The 20,318-nt window shown below is 42.2% G+C and overlaps 1 protein-coding gene across 1 annotated transcript in view; it reads left to right on the forward strand.

The window, feature by feature from the left end:
- LOC142996249 (metabotropic glutamate receptor 4-like) overlaps positions 1–20,318 on the forward strand; it is an 82,596-nt gene that overhangs the window by 53,912 nt on the left and 8,366 nt on the right. Inside the window, exons 3-7 of the mRNA XM_076147164.1 lie at positions 5,080–5,215; positions 5,416–5,570; positions 5,843–5,977; positions 12,975–13,175; positions 19,620–19,756. Coding sequence (XP_076003279.1) covers positions 5,080–5,215; positions 5,416–5,570; positions 5,843–5,977; positions 12,975–13,175; positions 19,620–19,756 — 764 coding nt within the window. The remainder of the gene's footprint in view (positions 1–5,079; positions 5,216–5,415; positions 5,571–5,842; positions 5,978–12,974; positions 13,176–19,619; positions 19,757–20,318) is intronic.

Raw genomic sequence — 20,318 nt, forward strand, 5'->3', positions numbered from 1 at the left:
TGTTTATTACTCATTTGGAGCAATTTGGACTCATGCAGATGGATTCAGGGGAGGAAAGATATTTTGGACTAAATTATGGGCTGAAGAAAAGTTTAAACAAACATCTCTCCAAATATCAAACTCGATATGTGATATAAAAAGAGCGTTTTTATTCAGATTGTCCTTCGGGTCTATATGTATTATCTATAGCAACATGTTTAATATGAGATTCATCTTCAATGTGAAAAGGGGCTTCTTGGTTGCCAATATTGCTGCTGTAACTTTGTTAGTTTGTTATCTGGCAATCTTGGATGTCCCTTGTTGGGAGCTCCTGTGCTCCCGAGCAACAGGTCCCTCTAAGGATGGGACATTATGCGTGTGGCACATCAATTATGCTGCAGAATCAACCGGGAGTAGCTGTATACCACTTCTTCAATGTTAGCACTCTCCTGAGAGGTATTTTTCTCACATTTTCTGCACATTCCTCTCCACTTGTGGGTCTCTCTCACAGCCGCACTGCAACATTGCAAGTGGAACAAATACTGCAAATGTTGTCTGTGACTTCAGCTTATATGTGAATTGTCAATAAAATAATCAACGGGATGCACAAAGGATGTCTTTCCTCGTACACTGACATTTAAAGAATCATACCAGTTGCCTGTTTTGGCCTGTTAACTCCAGATTATGGACCTTACATTACTACTGTTTTGCAAATCATCTGCTGCTTGTAGGTTTTTCAGGGAGCCTCTGGTTTCCTTTCATACCATCATTTATTTGCATAATCCAGTGGTACCCAATCTTGGTCCTTGCTAAATAAGGTGCGTTCACTTGATCGAAAGTTGGTGCTTCACATAGCTGATCCTCCCTGGTTGTCTCTGTGTGTGGGTGTGTCTCAGTTTCACTCCCCTGCCTGTCAGTTACTCTTCTGTTCCCAGCTCCACACAGCTGATCCCCGGCTCTCACTCTTATCCCACAGTCACTCTCACAGCCTGACACTAATTCTTTGGTGTTCCTTGTGTTTCTGAGTTATCTTGCTCTCCTGGATCCCTTGGAATATTTTCCCCTTCCATGTGCCTGCATCTTTCTCACCCAATTTGCCTACACCCCATTGGTCTATTGGACAGCCACACCACTGTGTGCTTCCACACGTTTCTTGTGTTTGTCTGAGTTTGAGTTTTCCAGTTCAGTGACAGGGGAGGGATGAAATATATGCTATTCCTGGGATGGTGCAAACAAAGGGTAAGCAGCTCCCTTTTCCATACAGGATGGTCCAGAGCTGTGCAAAATGGAAGAATGGTCTAGAATGTCCACATAGAATTGACAACAATATCTCAACTCCCCCCAAAAATAAAACTTTTCTGTCTCCACTGTCTTGTTTCTGCTGTTAATGTTATGAATGATAAACCTGAACTTTTGCTTTGTCATTTTCCCCAGTAAGAGTGATGAGTGAATGATACTTGAAAATTCAGCCTGGTGGCACTGAGCAATGAGGCTATTACAGAGTCAATTAGGTAGGCCACAGTCTGAAGTGTTGCTATTCTCAGGGCTTACTGTAGTCATAGGACAGTGGTGATGTGAAAACTGCTTACCAATGTTGATTGAAACCACTGCCCTTGCTTGAAATGAAAGGTGAAGTTTTTTGTCCTTCTGGTTGAGAGAGGTCCTTCAGCCAGTAACATATCTCAAATGTAGCCTAATTACAACTGAGTGAAAGAAATGACATCTAACTACACTACACTTAATTGTCCCACTTGATGTCCCACAGTTACTCACGCTACACTTCAATTTGAAAATAGATTTGATCGGATGTGGCATTTCCTATATTTTAGCAGCTCGGTGGCTGTAAGACTGAAGGATGCTCTGAGTCGCTGTGTCCACACTGTCAACAGACTGATGGCAAGGTTTCAAATTCCCCATACTGGGGAGATCAGAGCAGGGCAGAACATCCATTGCCTTTCTGCGAGCCCCTTTTCAGGTGAAGGTATAATGTGGGACAAGCTCAATTATTTTGTCTTGGAAAGATGCTATTGTAGCACAGTGGTCACAGTGTTTCAATGAGTGTACAACCTGGCTAGAAAGTCATGTATGTCCTCTAACCACAATTGGTCCATAACCATTACTGAATAGTTGTCCAAACGACCTTACCATAACTACTCTGTGGTTCTCATGCATTCGTATGCATTCAACATTAAAATGAGTTGAAATCCAATGCAACCAACCAATAATGAGGATTTGTGCGTCGAGTAGTTTGCCAGTTCCAACCGATTGCTCTCCGACACTCCAGAATGGACTGATTAATTGCTATAATTGAAAATGTGCCAGAAGAAACAGTAAAACACTGATTTAAAAAAACAAAACACTGATTCATTCCAATTCTGTTCTTGTGATAGTTAAAGCTGCATTACTTTATGTTGAGCCACTGAGATATCCTGTAGAGCTGTTGCCATAGTAATGGCTTTACATTTCTCCACTCCGCCCCAAGCATCGTTTCTTGGAAGGTTACTCAAAAGGCCTCAGAGCTGCAGACCACATGTAACCACGCCAGCCCAGGACGCCACATCCAACTTCTTCACCTGCGAGATCGGCTGATTTGATTGGATGAATTTATCCTGCCAAGCCATCATACGCCTGCTAGTTGAGCACACAGACCCCTGATTCACTTTTTGAAAGGATATTTCAATTCGAATTTCCATTTTGTACTGATGGATTGGATTTTGTATTTGATTGGTTGTATATGAGTACCAAGAATGAAAAAAACCCACAAAATTCTATTCTTCATTTCTAAATTTTTGTGCCAGTGTATGAAATCCAATGAAGTGATGTCACATGGGCCGTATCATCAGGTTCAAACTGTAGAAAAGAGTTTGCTGATATCTGTGCCTGACTGTTATTTGTTCAGGATTACACACTTTCTCATTTCATTAAACACATTGTTCAAGCTGAAGTCTGAGCTCAGCTACACTGATAACCCAATAAAAGAACGTAATTGTTGTCATTAAAACATCAACCTTTAACATTCAAATCAGATGCATACTAAGTTTAAAAAAAGAAGTCTAGATGAAGATTTCCACATGTTAATTACTTACTTGAGTGGCTTTGCAAACTAAATGCAGAAAGAGACACATGTGGGGAGCAAATAACAAAGGAAAGATGTACAATTAGGAAACCCAGCAGAGCAGAGAGACAACAAATTGTGTTTTCAGACCTAATGCTACTGTATTTCTTTAGCTTAATTGAACATGATCCGAGCATGGACACGGCATAGGAGATTAGTTTCCAGCAAGATACACTGATACAAAGATGCAGCAGGCTGTCAATAATGACACAAATGATTACAAGTCATAATATGTAATATTAAAATCCAAGTATTTAATTGAAAACAGTTTACAGTTGCGCAGTGATCAGAGCTGCCACCATCCACTGCATATCTGTGAGCTAACATGGACACGGACTCATACACTCCAGTCCATTGCAATTCCAGATAAACTCAAACTGCTTTGGGCTGTTATTGTTGAATCTAGTGTACGTTTCATGTGCAATTGCATTGGGTATTGATGCTGACTATCAATTGTATGAGGCTGTTCATCTGGGTATACAGTGTGTTTATCTAGAAAACATCTTACAATTATCGAGAGGCGGAAAAACCAAATTGGAGCGCAGCTGTGTTTCGGCCATTGTGGCAGAGAGAAACGACACAGTTGAGGCAAGCGTGAAAGTCCCACAGTGGCTATTTATCACATTTAGTTTGCATTAATCTTAGTTAAGGCGTCATTGAGAGAACACCATGATCTCCCTCTACTGGAAACTGACAGTGGTGGTGGTTTGCAAGCCTTCCTCTTATCCATGGATGTAAACACAAATAAGTAAGGCTGGTTTTAGTTACCTGGACCTTAATCAGTGGACAAAAAACACTACACAACTTTGTAACTCATCTGTAAAGACTAAACTGAGCAACCTTCTTTGTCAACCCCATGCAGTGATAACTGTGATGGTAACACAGTGTGTTTTGCTTGGATGTGGTTCTCTTGATAGAGCTCCTGATATCCCGCTGTCTTGCCTCTATCCTGACTTTTCCAACACTGGTAACATGTTCAACCATTAACGTTGAAGGAGATTCTGAGTAGGGAAGATGTTTGGTCTCTCGCAGCAAGGTCTGTTTGATGCACAGAAAGTGTTGGGAAGAAATTTGAACATCTACAATAATGTTCAGTTTCTGTTCCTCCCATAAGGTTTAGTTGTGAAACATTAGTGTCAGTCTTAGGGGTTCCTGCTCTCCATTCTAAACACTTATCTTCACAATCTCACAATATGGGAGTGCTGCTGTTGATTTTGTGTTGACCACATTTTTAATCTCTGTATGTCCGACCAATCAAACTTAATCACATTTTGATGCAGCCTTGAAAAAATGAGTCCCTTCCATCTAGCACTGGAACTCTGTCCCAAACCTGTCAAGAACCTGTCTGGAGCAGCTATAGATTGGGACACATTTAGCCGCCTTCCACCCCCTCAATGCCCTGGACACAAGAGACCACAGGGTGATGCGGACAGTAGAGAACTGTAGTGAGAATTGTAGTGAGTCAAGAATTGTACCTGACTCATTCTAAAATACAAAGAGTACACATCAAGGATTTTGCTGTGGGCTTTATTTCTGTGCCAGTATTCAAGCTTTACTTTATTAAGGTTTGAGTGTGTAGTTGGCACAGAAGTTCCCAGCAAAACAACTGCAACTGCAATCAAGCTAAAGTTTACTCAGTGTTTTTCTCAATAGTGTAAATTTAGACATCAAATACTCCTTTACTCTAATCCAGTTTCAATAATTTCAGGTATGGATCTGTATTATGATCTACTGTGTGCAATATGTGCAAAGTCTTGATTTGGCAATATTTCATCACTGTCCTTCACTGCAGGATGCTCACAAACAATCTGACAAGCGTTCTCTCCCACACCTCCTGATCATGCACAAGGAACTCAAACTGCAGTTTATAGCAAAGTATCTCTCTGTTGGTCAATTATGCACTATTAGGTTGTCATTCAACACTCAAATCACAACTGTGGTAAAGTCCAATTAATTCTGTGTTGTGTGCTTTCCCGTCTGTTTAGGTGGCGTGTGCATCTCCCAGTCAGTCAAGATTCCACGGGAGCCCAAGCTGGCAGAATTTGACAAGATCATCCGGCGACTCAGAGAAAACCCAAACGCAAGAGTTGTGATCATTTTTGCCAATGAAGATGATATCAGGTAAAGCCTAGTAATGTAAACATAACAGCCTTCTGAAGGTTAGAAGAAAGATAAGATGAACAGAAAAAAACGTGGGTGCACAACGTTTTCTATCCAATTCAGCCAGACTGCTGTGAAAGGAATTACCGAGAGGAATCAAAGTGGAACTTGTACTGAGGCCGACCTTATCCAAGGTAACATCTGTTTCCTCGTCTCTGTAGGCGGCTACTGCACGCAGCTAAAAAGGCCAATCAGACAGGTCATTTCATCTGGGTGGGCTCCGACAGCTGGGGCTCAAAGATCTCGCCGGTTCTCCAACAGGAGGAGATGGCAGAGGGAGCAGTTACCATCCTGCCCAAACGCCAGTCAATTAAAGGTACAAAGAGATGCACTGCACATACACATCACACCCCCACCCCTTCCCTGTCTCCTGCTAGGAATTTCAATGCATGTTAATCCATAGGGGCTCTCCTTGCTGAAAGTCTTTGTCACGTGTAACCTTGTTGCTTGTTACTCATCAAACGTCTCCAAACTGCCCAAAGAATATTTATAAATAAATCAACCAATAAATGCAGCAAAATTAGTGTATACTATTGTTTAACCCCACACCGACTATGCCAACGACACTGAACCTATTGATCTGTCCAGGGTTTGATCGTTACTTCATGAGCCGAACGCTGGAAAACAACAGGAGGAATATCTGGTTTGCCGAGTTCTGGGAGAACAACTTCAACTGCAAACTCAGCCGCCACGCTGTGAAGAAAGGCCTCAAAAAGTGCACAAGTAAGATATTCTCAAGTTGGAGGAAAAGCTATTAAATGTTCTCTTTGTTTCAGCTTCTGGCACGCTGCAAACTCTCTTGATGTTTTGGAGAGAGCGATTCATTCAGTTGATGGTGGAAGGAGTCCTGACAGGAATGCCCATCTAATACAATTGAAACGGCTATGCAATCAATATTCAAAATCACAGTTCATCTCACAGCTCATTTCTGTGCTGTGCTATATTTCTGCTGAGTCCAATGTGTTTACCCACACGGCTATAATAAGTGAATGGCTTAGCTCGGCTCAATGGTGAAAGGCTTTGGGCTCTGGGCCAAATCTTACCCAGCTGTGGATAGCACAATCTGTTTTGGGGTGAGAAAAACACTTCACAATGTACAAGATTTAAAACACAGATTGAGTCATCCAACAAGATTAGGGACAAAACGGCTCGCCTCAAAATCTTTCCCCAGGGTTTTGTCAACTCAGGAATTTGGTTTTTAAAATGGTAACACTTAGTTTAGCTTTTTTTTTTATCGTGTCACTCCCATCCAACAGAAGGACAATAACAGCAGGTTGGTGTAATCCCATGCAACAGTCGCAGTGAGGTGTTGTAACTCATTGACATACAGCGTTCTGAAACAGCCAAGTCGATACTAATGAGTCGCTAATTAGTTTCAAGATAAGTGGAGAATACAGATATTGTTTTGTTTTGTCTAATCATTTTCTACTTGAAATAGTTATCACTGCTGCATGTACTGTATGTTTGTACAATGACTCGTAATAATCCAGCAGCTCATTACTTGACAATAAACTGAAGAAGATGCAGCCAAACTGCCCACATACACACAAACACACACACACACTGTACGACCTGTCTGGAGGGTCCCATGTGCATCAGAGACAGGAAGTTCGCACATCAGTGACATCTTAAATCACATCACCACTGCGTCTGAATAACAGGGGAGACCAAATGGAACAATTTTAACAAAAACTAATTGTGCTCATTCAATAAGAGTTCCAACTAGTAGCAGCTGCTGCGTTGTGTTAGGGTGAGCACACTGCCAATCAGCCTGGCCTCAGTCAGGGTCTCACAAGAGAACGTGTGCCAGTTCTGTTCCTACACAACTCATTTGCATTCCGACATATGGCCGAGCCAATTTCTTAATTAACAAACTGATAAAGTGTTTGAATCATATCTGCAAAATAGTCACTTTTGTTATTTAACTATTGTGATTGGGAAAGGTCGCCAACTAAAACCCTTGGATTGAAGGTGGAGGAAGGTCACTACTTACACTTACTTCCTGCACAGTTTGGACAATGGAATGCAAACTGTGGTCAATGGCACAGAAGTCCTGTCTTTATCTTATCTGACCACTCAACCGCCTCCCTTTAAATCAATCAATAGTATGTTGCCGACCTCATAAGGGAGCACGAAATGACATACAACGACAAATGAAATGATCACCTGACATTTGAGGAAGGAGATTGTGTGCTATGCTGTTGGACAAGGTTCTGCCTGGGTGCCCTAACACAGATCAATGCCCTCACTGGTCCATAGTCGGGTAGCGTGTCAATATGAGGCTGTGGTTATGCTCCATTTTTACTCACTAAGCCTGGAGACACCTCTGCACCACCTCAGGTTCACAATAAGGACATTTGTCACCCCACAGTGTCGCTGTGAAGATTATCCTTCCATATCTAGAATAGACCTATAAGACCTCCTGAACTCCACTGTCTCTTCACAACAGCCACTCCAGCTGCCTCTAACCACTGCCTTTACTATAGTAACAGGCCACACTCTGGGAAGGCACCAGCCAAAGATGAGGCCCCTACAAAAAAAGCAGTATTTCTTTAAAGTAAAAAATGCCATCTAAGAGCAAACACGGGCATTCCTTTGATGGAGAGTCCCGTCATCTACCTGCTGTATTAGAAAGAAACACACCTCAAGAGGAACTAGGCATTTCCTTGCCACCCCCCCCCCCCCCCCCCCCCCCCCCCGCAAATAACCCTTCAGACTCTTTTTACACAGCCACATATCATTGCCTCACACCAAGCAGCTCCACACGTCCTCTCTGGCCCCGCCGCAACACCTCATTCACAGCCCGGATCACATCACATGCACGCCACCTGCCCACAGATGAACCCTGTGAGGCACTGCTTAAGTCAAAAGATCCGCAAAGGAAATTATTTGTATTCAGCGATGAGTTGTACGGGTGCTTAACTCCATTTCTGGGCGTCAGATCGAGATAATTAAAATCTGCCAGATACAGTCGGCACCTCTGATGTCGCCAGGATCGCCGGCTGTTCAGCTTTCTGGGAATGAGATTTTTCAATATCTCCTGTCCCTTTCTTTGAAACAAGCACCTGCCTGTAATCTGGCCAAAACCTGTTTGGTAGGAAAAGCACACTGATTAAACAGCAGGCAATTATTACATGTGCCTATGTATGTATGCAGTATATGTGTTAGTTATATAAACATTAAGAACACACCAAATACCACAGTGCAATATTGTTTTTGTCAAATTTATATTAAGAATTCAATGAATAACCACAGCAGCATCCTGCATATTCCACCGAATGTTTCTCCCAAACTGGAATGAAGGGAGAATGACATTTAAAGCGTCTGCTGTTGGTCTCATGTGCAGTCAATTGCAGAGATAACATTTGGGAAGGCAACAACAGCAACAAAACAAATAAAGACGTTTACGCCCCTCTTCCCTGCCTTTGACAGCGTTGCTCTATAAAAGCTCTCATACTGACGCCTGGCAGACTCATGACAGACAGGACAGAACGCACAAAGGGGACGGATTTGGATTGGATTTTGTAAATGAAGTGTATGAGTATGTTGTTGGTACATCAGGTACATTACACTACATTTCATTACGCAATACATCGCAAAAAGAAGCCCGTGATCAAAGCTTATATGATGACTGTAAAGCTAAATACAAAAGGATGTCCAAGGATATGCATGTAGCTTCTAAAACGAGACAAGTCTTGAAATCTTCTGACACATTCATTAAGTGAGTGGGATCACTGCAATGTAAGACATCCAGAGCCCCACCAGGGGAATCACCAGAGCCTCTATTAGCATCTACAATCATGTCAATATTCATCTCAATTGTTACGCATTGACCCTTAATAGAGGAGAGTGAAACCATAATGGTATAGAATCACACTACATTAGGGGTACAGAGGGTTGGTATTTGCATAATGCGGTCTGTGGCTATTAAAAACACTCATTACAGGCATTTGGGTGATTTCCTATCAGCTCTGCTAGTTGGAGAGTGTTTCACAGCATCTGTTTTAGGTTAAAGTATGACCCTGCTGCTGCCTCTCCACTACTGGAGAGCTCTGCTGTATCTCTAAGGCTTGTGGGCACCACATGGGATATGGCGGCAGAATAATTAATGTCCTGGCTGGGTTAGACTGCTCTGCATGATCAAAGTATAAGGAATGCACCAGCGACTGCAAAATAAAAGAGAGACCTGTCTTTTATCTGCGAATGAGGGAGGTGCAAAGCTATTGATTAATGTGGCAGGCAGAGGTAAGGCAGAGCAGATATACATCTCATAGACTCTTATTTCCTATTTCCGCCGCTAATTAATGATGTGGAGAGCAGCCGGCAACACAGTAGTGATGAAGAAGCAGGCCTGTGTTTATCTGCTAGCATGATGAAATGACAAACGGCATAGAAGTGTCACGTCATCTAGTGGATGTGTTGCACAACCGTAACATCATTTTCATTCATCACATACTGAGTATAAACACACACACACACACACACCCACACACGCACACAGCTTAGTTGCTATTTGGCCGTTTCTACAGCACATTGGACTGCACAGACACACACAGTGATAGACTCATGCTTTAACACTTTAAAGCGGCACTATGTCATTCTAGGACCAATTGGCCGACCATTCAATCAGCGTTTCTCCTAATTTCACTTTGTTTTAGTCTCCATCCTCTGATACGTTCTCCCTAAAAGTGAGCTAGACAGCTTGGGTGTGTTTGTGTGTCTGTTCACAGGCACACACTGTCATGGCACCACTTTGTTGACATGGCGCATCGATCCCATCCCACAAATTGGCGCTCTGACAGTCTTGTGTGTGCCTGTGAATACAGAGACACAAACACACATGAGCTGTCACACACTTCTCACGTGTTTGGGCCTAAAACAAAAGTAAAACTAAGAGAAACGCTGACTCGCTGAATTGATGCAATTAACAATAACGCATGCAAAGGGGCTCTAAATGACATCACTATGGGGAGGCAGTGGCTCAGTGGTAGAGCTTGGAAACCGGAGGGTTGCCGGTTCGAGTCCCTGCCCAGGTGCCCCTGAGCAAGGCACCGAACCCTCAATTGCTCCCCCCTCTGTAACTTACTGGGTGGTAATGTAATGTAAGTCGCTTTGGATAATAGCGTCTGCTAAATGCTCGTAATGTAATGTCTATGAACTATATTACATACTGCAGTGTTACTTTAAGGTATAAAGTAAAAACAACGACTGGGTCACAAGAAGGCCAGCCGTCAGCGCCCACACACCATCACAAACTATAGTGTGTGACACTTCAAAGTGAGGGACACCCACACTTTTCAACTGCTTTGCTTAATTTGAATGGAATTCCCTAAAAGCAAAAGGACGGCTTACAGTGTGTACCAGTGTGCCAAGATGTCCATGAGGAGACGGCCGGAGACAGAGGGAGGAAGGCAAATGGTCCTATGGAGAACACACACACAATACAAAGGTGGTGTGGTTGGACTGCCCGGCCTGAATGAGACGTATCACCATCACACACACTGGGGCTTGCAGGGATCCTGGCCAAACTGTGACAATCTCTGTCCAATCAAGGCCCTATGGCCCTTAATTACTGGGCTGCAGCCCTCCACCATTAATTTATGCATTTCAAAAGCTCATGAAATAATCAGGGACCTTAGAATGTCTTTGGTGTGCAGAGGGGGGCAGGATGTGCTCCAAATGAAAGATGGATGGCAGATGCAGACTCCCACTGCTTTGGGCAATCGTGATTTCCCATTGAAATAGCAGTAGAAAAATAGCTAAAGCCTTTTTATGATCAATTCAATGCTTTGGCTTTTCTCTAGATATCCTAAACAACAGAAGCGGTCAAAACAACCGCAGCCCTGAATTGTAATCAACAGTGATCGACCACAAAAGTATCAATTAAAAGGAGAAGACATAACACGACTAAAGATCCAAAGCACTCAAAGTATTGGCTACAATGACAGCTGGAATGTTTAGAAATGGTTTAATCCATAATAGTGGCAGTATGGTGATGTAGTGACAGAGAATGGAAAAGGTTTTTGTTGTTTTGTGCTGGAAAATATCACCGAAAAATCAGAAAATGACACAGAAAAATGTCTATAATATATGAGTCAGTTTAGTTTGTATTCTATTTTGGTATATAAATCTAGACTACACATAAACCAGAACAAACACACTGTCATATAGGACACGTTTTTAGCTTTGATGTTTTTGGGTTTCAGCTCATTTGGCTGTGCAGCTGAGACGAGCTGCACCATTAAACAGTGGAATCATACACGACTGACTCAACTGGTACAAAGAGTGCACTGTCTGTGACACAATGCATGCAAAACACAAAGGAACTCTACGCTACTGAAGTAGTCTCAACTGTGGTTAGCAGGCTATTTAATATCTAAGTAAAGTTAAACTACACTTGATCTATTTAGTAGTAGTAGTAGTAGTAAGTGGCGTAACTAAACTGAACACCTTAGACAGCAGTGAAACCCGGTATCAAGGCTCTCCCAGGCCATCAAATCTCATTCTGGGACAACTTTGTGGCCCGGGAAGAGATTTGATATGTTCCAGAGAAAATAGAAATACTTTGAATTCGATGGTAAAAAGCTATAAAATACCTCAGCATACCATCAGGTCATTCAGCAGATAAACACAATCGTAGACATTTCACACTTTAAAGTTCAGCAGTCACTCCGGCAATCCCCTGCTGTGCACATAATAACTTGTCAAATTGAATTCCATCTGGCAGGTATATAAATACAGTACGTGCAACATCCTTACTTCATCCCTGGTAATTACTCCATTGTTAATTCAAATTGAACATGCATGCTTTATTTTTATCTCTTGGTCACACACACAGGAGTTACATGGAGACAGCGTTAAGAACAGAGGCTCCTGAGAAGACGACCGGGCATTTTGTACCTTCTTCCCAGTCAGAACCTCGTCAAAGCAATTAGCCATAAAATCCTCCGGAGCAACCTGGGGATGGATTAGTAAACACCTATCATAAGTTATTACATTCTATGAGCGGATTATCCCTGTCCCACGAAACGGATGTCTCCATTTCCTGCCTCTCAGATTTCCTGCTGTATTGGCCTCTAACAGACATTTGCTAGCAGAAAGCACTGAGTACACAAACAGCTGGACACGCTGCACCATGCTGATCAGGATTCCATTCTATTGACTGCATTACAATTGTGTGTTGCAAATGAAAAATGGCATAAGAAAAGTAAATGTTTACAATGTAACTCAGAGGGAAATTCATCGTTTAATGGAGAGACATGACAGAGATTTTGTTTTTAACTGATTGAAATTTCCCAAGGGAGAAAGCCTTGCACTCTAGATATTGGCATTGATCCGCTGCTCTACAGAGATCCAGATATTTACCTTCTAGCTAATTACAAGAGGCAAGAGCCATTGAGTGCAGAGAGAGGAAGGCTCAGACAGGATTCACACACGTATCCTTCTGTGCCTTTTGCACTGACGCCACAACTCCATTTATAAGGCTTAGCCCATTCTGAGTGGTCTGCCCTGAATTGTGCTGTCTGTCCCATTTGTGCAGCTTTATAAAGTGGAGGTAACACTGGTTGAGCCGCATTGAAAAGATCCCTTTCTCTAAGTGTTATAATTGAGTTTGAAGACGGCTCTCCTCCTCTTACTGTTGTTTTTGGCCCTTTTATGTACGATGCTAATCAGTTCTTACTGCTTGTGTCCAATTGACATCTGTCTCTGTGATTTCCAGATCAGGAACGCATTGGAAAAGACTCGCACTATGAGCAGGAGGGGAAGGTGCAGTTTGTGATTGATGCAGTCTATGCCATGGCCCACGCTCTGCACAGTATGCACCAGGAGCTCTGCCCAGGCAAGGTGGGTCTCTGCCCCAGGATGGATCCCATCAACGGAACTCATCTCCTTAAGAACATCCGCCGTCTCAACTTTGCAGGTCCGTATTAAGCTACATTTCTGATTGGTCATTTACCTCCATAACATGTTGACGTAAGGATGAAACACGTCTGTATTAACCTGGTTAAACACACCCGCACAAGTAAACAAAGCACAAGGCTGGTGAGCAAGTGTTTCATCCATACAAGTGCCTGTTGATGTAGCCAGCTCAGGCTTGACACTGGCCAATCAAAACACAGAGAGACTTTCGGTAAGGGGTCTTAAAGAGACAGCGCCAAAATGGTCTGTGAAATCTAGCTTACAGAAATACATGTAACATACCATAAGGACATTCCATAAGATCCAAAAACCATCATTTTCCAAACATAACCCATATATATTTACTGGCTACATATTTTCCACCTTTCACTAATTTGCTGTCCTGTCATGTAGCCTAACATTGCACTCAGCTATCAGTGAGGCCAAACCTGTGACTCAGACGCCACTCATTTACTGCTTGCACACCAAAGAGCAGTGATCCATGCATTCATCATGTAGACACTGAATTTCTAAAGCGAAGCATTTTAAAAACAATTAAAATCATTTCACAAAGACTTGAGCATGCACTGTTTCCTCAGATAAATCATTCATATGAACTCCTGCTATTCAAACTAATTTGTCATTCTAATATCTAGTTGTTGCATTGCCAGCATGTCAATTAAATGTTTAATTCATATCATGGAAATTAAAAAATATGTTTGTGTGATTTAAATCCCTGAAGCAGAGGTTAATTTCAATAATGAGTGGGGAGTAACTGTTGTTTGTAAATGCTTCCTGTAGCCGAGTGCTGTCTATGTTGCAACATATTCCAGCAGAAAAGCCATTCATGTGTCAAGTCACATCCGGCACATTGCTATGTTGTGGCAATGTCCACTCTATTCTGCATTATATCAAATCAAATAATGTAAAAAGAAACTTAAGTAAGGCAACACACCGCACATGGACTCAAAAGACTTCAGCATCATAAAAAACGTGTTTTTGACGCAGCGATAAACTTGTTGGACATTTAAGAGTTGGGTTTATCACTGAGGCCACTGAGCCGAAGCACAGAATCTGCTGGGAGTCCAGGTGTAAACTTCAATACTTTAGTACAACAAAACACATCACTGTGGCCTTAAACTCCAGCCTTAAACTCGGGCCACTGTGGCCTTGAACTCCGGCTGAAATATGAAGCACCACCTGATTATCAATCAAGTCCTTTGGAAAATAGTCTCACCGGTCCTGCAGGATCCAGTTGAACTCATCTGCATACTCATACATACATACATGTCACGCATTGAGCATGTTAAGGATTTACTGGACAGGCCCGAGGGCTGGGCAATTAACCGAAAATGTTCAGAAACCAACATTCAGAATCTTCTACAGTCTTAATCTTACTCATATCGATTAATTAGGTCAATACTTTCCCCAGTGAGTGCTTTCATGAACTGCCCCCTTAAAAAAACACTACTCTACATTCAGTCACGTACCTCCATAATGCGTTCACTCAAAGCAAAACTGACAGCATGGACGACACTGAGCACAAACACAGAGCCAACAAATAAATCCCAGCAGCTGCAGCATAAACCAAAAAAAGAATGGAAAGTGTCCGTCGTGCGTCGGGCACATTTTGGGTTCAGTGAAGATGAGATAATGAACCACAGGTAAGAGCCAGTGAAGAACAGGTGTGATCACGGCTGATTGCTGGGGTACCTGGCTGGTGAGTGAGAAACCGGTAATTAGCGTGGCGTGTGGAGTGGAGGGTGGGACTGAAACCACCCTGGGGAAACCTGACAGCTCTCCTTCCCTTTTTGGCACGGATGTTTGATCGTCTCGCTTAGACGTTAAAGGGTTATCAGTCCAAATTAAAATTAATTGGTGTTTTGTAAATGTCAAGTAGAGCCCTGATGTATAAAATAGCCCCGAGAGTAAAATACAAATATTGACCTTTCATTAAAACAAACAAACCCAAACGTTAATATCTCAAATGGGATTTTAAGGGGAACATATATAATAAAGGGTTTTCAATACTGATAGATTTCCAGGGTAGTGCTGTTTATAAAGTGGCTTACACAGGGTTAAAGCATGCATGTGTGGACATCAACCATCGTTAAGATGAATTCAGCCAAACTGTATCAATAAGTTATAACAACATCTGATCAGGGGGTTGCTTTGCGGTTACACACATCTCTATGTAATTGCATCAGCACACAGCAATACATAGAAGTTGTTCATGACGCATAAAACAACTTAACTGCTAAGGCTGGACTGGATTGACTGCTATTTGTTCCAAAGCCCATTTTCCCCTTGTTATTGAGACGTCAGATACGGACTGTTCATTATTCCCCCCATAAAAGAATGCAAGGACTAATTACCTGCACATTGATCTGACAGAAACCATTACACATTTTTACATTTGTGCGACTCTTCCTCCCATAAACAAACACTTGACAGATGTGTGAACGCGGATCAGCTTCTCATGGTAATGAATCATACATGAATCCATGGTTACAAGCTTTGTTTATTGTCAGACGTTAAAGGAAAATTCTGCCAAAACTAATTAATATTCAAACCTCTGCACAGACCAGCATGACAGCCCGGCAATATATTTACTGCTTTATTTAGTTTGACCGTTAAGTGCATCTAGAAAAATAGCAGATGTGCAAAGCGTTTCTTAAACCAAAGCTGTGTGAAATCAGAAACTTACTTCCTATGTTGGCGATAGCACACACACAAACATTTATCTGCGTTATCTCAATGGACCTTGCTGATCTCAAACGAGGACACAGTGATGAAAGATAACCTTTTATAAAGGACGAAAAAGGAATCTGACAAAGGTATTTGCCTGTCTGAGCCATTTCCTCTCGCCTGGTGATATCTGTGTGCTTTCTCAAGAGCCTCCATCATTTCAGGACTTCCATCACTCCCACACAGACATATCTGAAGCCACCGCTTCACTATATAGCTGTTCATTTATTCTAAATCATCAACTTTTCAAGTGCTCAATTTGTCTCTTTCAGCAGCAGCTACAGCTCTGCAGCCTACAAAGTCAAAAGAATCTAACGCATTCAGTCCATCCTTGAACAGCATTAGAAACCCCCCAGTGCTTCCTCCTTTCTTGTCCCCACCTTTGCATTTAATGTGACTAAGTTTAGTTTCCGTCTTCAATGGAGCAAAATTGAATGAAGCTTCCCACGGGCGTCCCACGTCTCTTCCTATGAAGTCACTGAAAGTGTTTTCTCGGCTGCAGAGAAAACGCTTGGCCTTTTGCCTCTCCTTCTCAACAGGCACCGCGCTTGAGAACACAAAACAAAAACCAGCCGCAATTTTCCTCTCCCCAAACCTTCCTCTTCTCCAAGGGTGTGGAGAGTCTTCGCTGCCGTAGAACGCAAACATGCTGCCAGTCCACAGATGCTCTGTTTAAGCTCAAATGTGGGGCTTCCTTTCACCTCTACAACCATCAAACAAGACAAAAACATGCACAATAATAAGGTAAAGTCTACAAGACACTCTGATTGTAGAATTTACTAATTTCATACGCAGGTAAAAGTAAGGGAAGTACAGTATTTCCCCCTCTTTTACAATGATTCCTTTAGTTTACTAGCTTTGTGAGCCAAAGGCCTATTAGTTATCCGAATAAACCCTGACCTTTCTAATGAACATGCAGCGTACGTTTATAACCTTTGAACCCAGTGTTGGAGCACTTGTGGATACCAGCGGCTTGTATATTTTGACAGGGGAATCATTCAAATGACATCATTGCAGTGACAGAAGGTTAGTACAGTTCATGTTCAATTCTGCATGACCTGTCTGCACACTGGTCATTAAGCATTAATGACCGGTGTAGAGGGCAGCAAGCTGTGCACCAAGGTGTCCCCGCTACGCAGCCATGCAGAACAACAAGCACATGTTGAATTAATGTTCATAGTGTGCTAATTATTATGAAGGTGTGTGTGTGTGTGTGTGTGTGTGTGTAACATGGTAGGGCATAAAACAACAATCACACTCATTAACTATAAAATATAATTACCAGCATTCAATAATCCCATCATTCTGGTAAAACACACAAAGCATTCCTGAACAAAGACCTTAACACACACACACACGTGGGGCCATTGGCTACTTGTGTGATTTTGCTGTCACATTAGTGCACAGCACAATGCAGCAAAGACAGAGGCCCCTATGGAACTCATTATAGCCCTGACTAGCCGTACCCCTGTTTAGACAAGCAGTCTGTGCCAAATGACAGGCAGGCACGATTCCTCATCTGCAACTTACACATTGACCACACACCTCTAAAACGCACTTGTCTCAAGCCTTAATGAAGAAACACACCAGTGCCTCTGGAAGACTGACAAAGATCTGTGACAATTATTCCCCACAGTCCCATAATGGGTCTTTTCATTTACCAAGCAGGAAGCCAGAATTGTCTTTTACATTTGTCTTACTATTATTCTCACCACTGGAGTGGTGTGATGAGCTGGCACGGCCCATCATACCATCTGTTAGCTCCTGATGCGTAAAATGATGATGTGTTCACATGAAACAGAACTACTGTGGGTCTTTTGTTCTTCTGATAGTCCTGCAGATGACAGAAAATAGTCATTTTGCTTTTGATGTAGAGAAAAACTAATGGAGATATGTGGCTCGGACATGTTAAGAAAAGCCACCATCAGTGTTTTATCTTTCAAATTATCTCTATATTAGCATGTGTTTACGAGCCAGAGATCTAAAGCTGCCTTCACAAACAGACCTTATAGCTGTTGTGTTAGAAGGTAGAAGACACGTGCTAGTTGCTGGATTGGCTTTTGTAACTTTGAGGAAAATGGTTTCAGTCACAAAGAACCTTCACTGGAATGGTTTGGATGAAGTGTAAGCTGTAGTGAGGCATATATGTTTCATAAAAGAGAGTGGAAAAGCTGCAGAAATCAACAACACTAATTAGAGTCACACACAGATGGTGTGAGAGAGCTGTCAATCTCTGAAGAAGATCTCATTTGTAAAACAAATATAACTAAAACACACAAACTATTAATAGATTCATATCAGCCTCGGCATGCTGGTAGAGTTTAGCCTCTTCAAATTCAGAGTCCGTCTTCTCCTCTTTCACATTTATATCCATGTGAGAGGCTCCAACAGCCCAAGCCCAAGAAGCCCATAAGTGCCTTAAAAAGCTAAGAAAAGCTTCATCATTAGGATATGTGATAGAAAACTGGCAGCATTGTTGTCATTAATACAGTGTGTTTATAGAAACGCCTCTCTAGTTTCACAAAGACACCGTAATCCCACCGTGATCACTAACTGCAGGGATAGATGAGGAGCATTGTCACGGAGACCAGGCGGAGGAAAATAGCAATGCTGAAATCCAGCAGGCTGACTCATGGAAATGTGGATTAGAGTTTGTATTCACCAGCACATAAACACACAAGAAAACACACATCAGCAGGAATCCAACAGCAGTGACTGAACACATTTACTCCTTTGTTCTTAACTGGGCTAACCATTGTGTTTTCCAGGGATAATAATAATAATACAGCCATGACATGTGATCGTAGCTGTCATCGGGGTTTTGGGGATGCTGACGTTTTTGAAAGTTGATGTTGAAAAGCAATTAGACATGGAGTTCCCCTGCACACCCTCTGGACCCTGCACACCTTCTGCCATGATTACAGGTTTGCCGGACTGCAATCGTGGCTGGCCTAGTCTCCGCTGGGGATAGCTTAGAGATGAATGCTTGATATGACACATCATTACAGCAGGTCGCAAAGTGGAACTCAGGAACACATTGTTATCGCCACGAAAAAGCAAAAACTGATTCCCTGCCTACAAATACAGGACACCTCGTGAAGGGTTAAGCTTACATATTTTTAAAAATAGGTACTTGAGGTCAGGAAGGTGTTAAGAAAATCTGTCTGTTCAAGCTCACTGTCAGCTTTGCAAGAGGTCCAACCGCCCCATGGATACTGCTAGGTAGCACAATTTGTGTTTGTGTTACCCTGCGAAAAAACAGATCACTGATGCAACAGCAGCAGTCAAGCATATCTTACCAGTCTGCACATTTTTAAAGGAAATTGTATTGCATTGTATTGAAAGACAATGTGTGAAAATGCAAATGAATCAGATATTCTCCTACCAATCATCCTACCAATGTTACATCCTTGCCTTACCTACACATCCTAACATGTATCATAACGCACAACATTATCTGCATATGAATGATGCATCACATTCCTGAGATGTAACACGTGCATGAATGCCACGTCAAATTATTTCTCATTTGAATCAATCGCCGCTCTGTCTCTCAGGTCTTCACCAGTATTGGATATGAGCCCATGCTGATGATGTAAAGAGACGGAAACATCTAGGTTAAACTGGGAATCGAGACCTGTAGTGTCAATGTAGTCTTAGTGTTGCTCAGATTGCTTGATGAAAGTGTGGTAAGTAATGTGATTATTTTCTTATTCAGGCATCGCTGGGAATCCTGTCCTCTTCAACGAAAACGGAGATGCACCAGGGCGCTATGAGATCTACCAGTATCAGATCCGAAACCAAACACCTGAATATAAAATCATTGGCCACTGGACAGACCAACTCCATCTTAATGTAAGTGTAAGCACTTTCTATTCCATACACACACACATCCTTACACAAAAGGAAAGGCAGCATTTATATTGCCTACAAATCTCTCATCTGTGTTTGTAAATAGCCAGAGGGAGTGCTAAATGATTAACAATGTGGACTGTAATGAAGAGGAAGCCATACCAGCTTAAGGACAGACAAAATTATGAATAAACTCTCCGGACTTCCAAAAACAATATTACGGACAGGACATGGAGTAATGGTATGTTACAAACGGAGCCAAACAAATAGTGTTTTGACAAAATGAAGAGGAGGGCCTGGGCCGACAAAAGAGAGGAGGACTGAAACACAAAGTAGCTTAAGAGGAGCTTGTGGTTTCTTTACGTCTTTCATCAAATTGTGTTTGGATAAAAGAAAAGAACAAAGTTAGTCCTGGGCTGCTGCGGCTCTGCTGTAGAACACAGCAGCACCCACTCTGAGGCCGGCTGGAGTTAATGAGACTTCTTTGAGCTTTGAATCAAATGCACATAGAAAGACATATTTTCCAGCTTTGAGTTGAACAGCTACAATTGAATAAATGCGATAA

Source organism: Genypterus blacodes, unplaced genomic scaffold (genome assembly GCF_046128005.1).
Source record: "Genypterus blacodes isolate CSIRO-AG114 ecotype Tasmania unplaced genomic scaffold, CSIRO-AGI_Gbla_v1 ptg000037l_1, whole genome shotgun sequence".
In the NCBI taxonomy this organism is placed as follows: domain Eukaryota; kingdom Metazoa; phylum Chordata; class Actinopteri; order Ophidiiformes; family Ophidiidae; genus Genypterus; species Genypterus blacodes.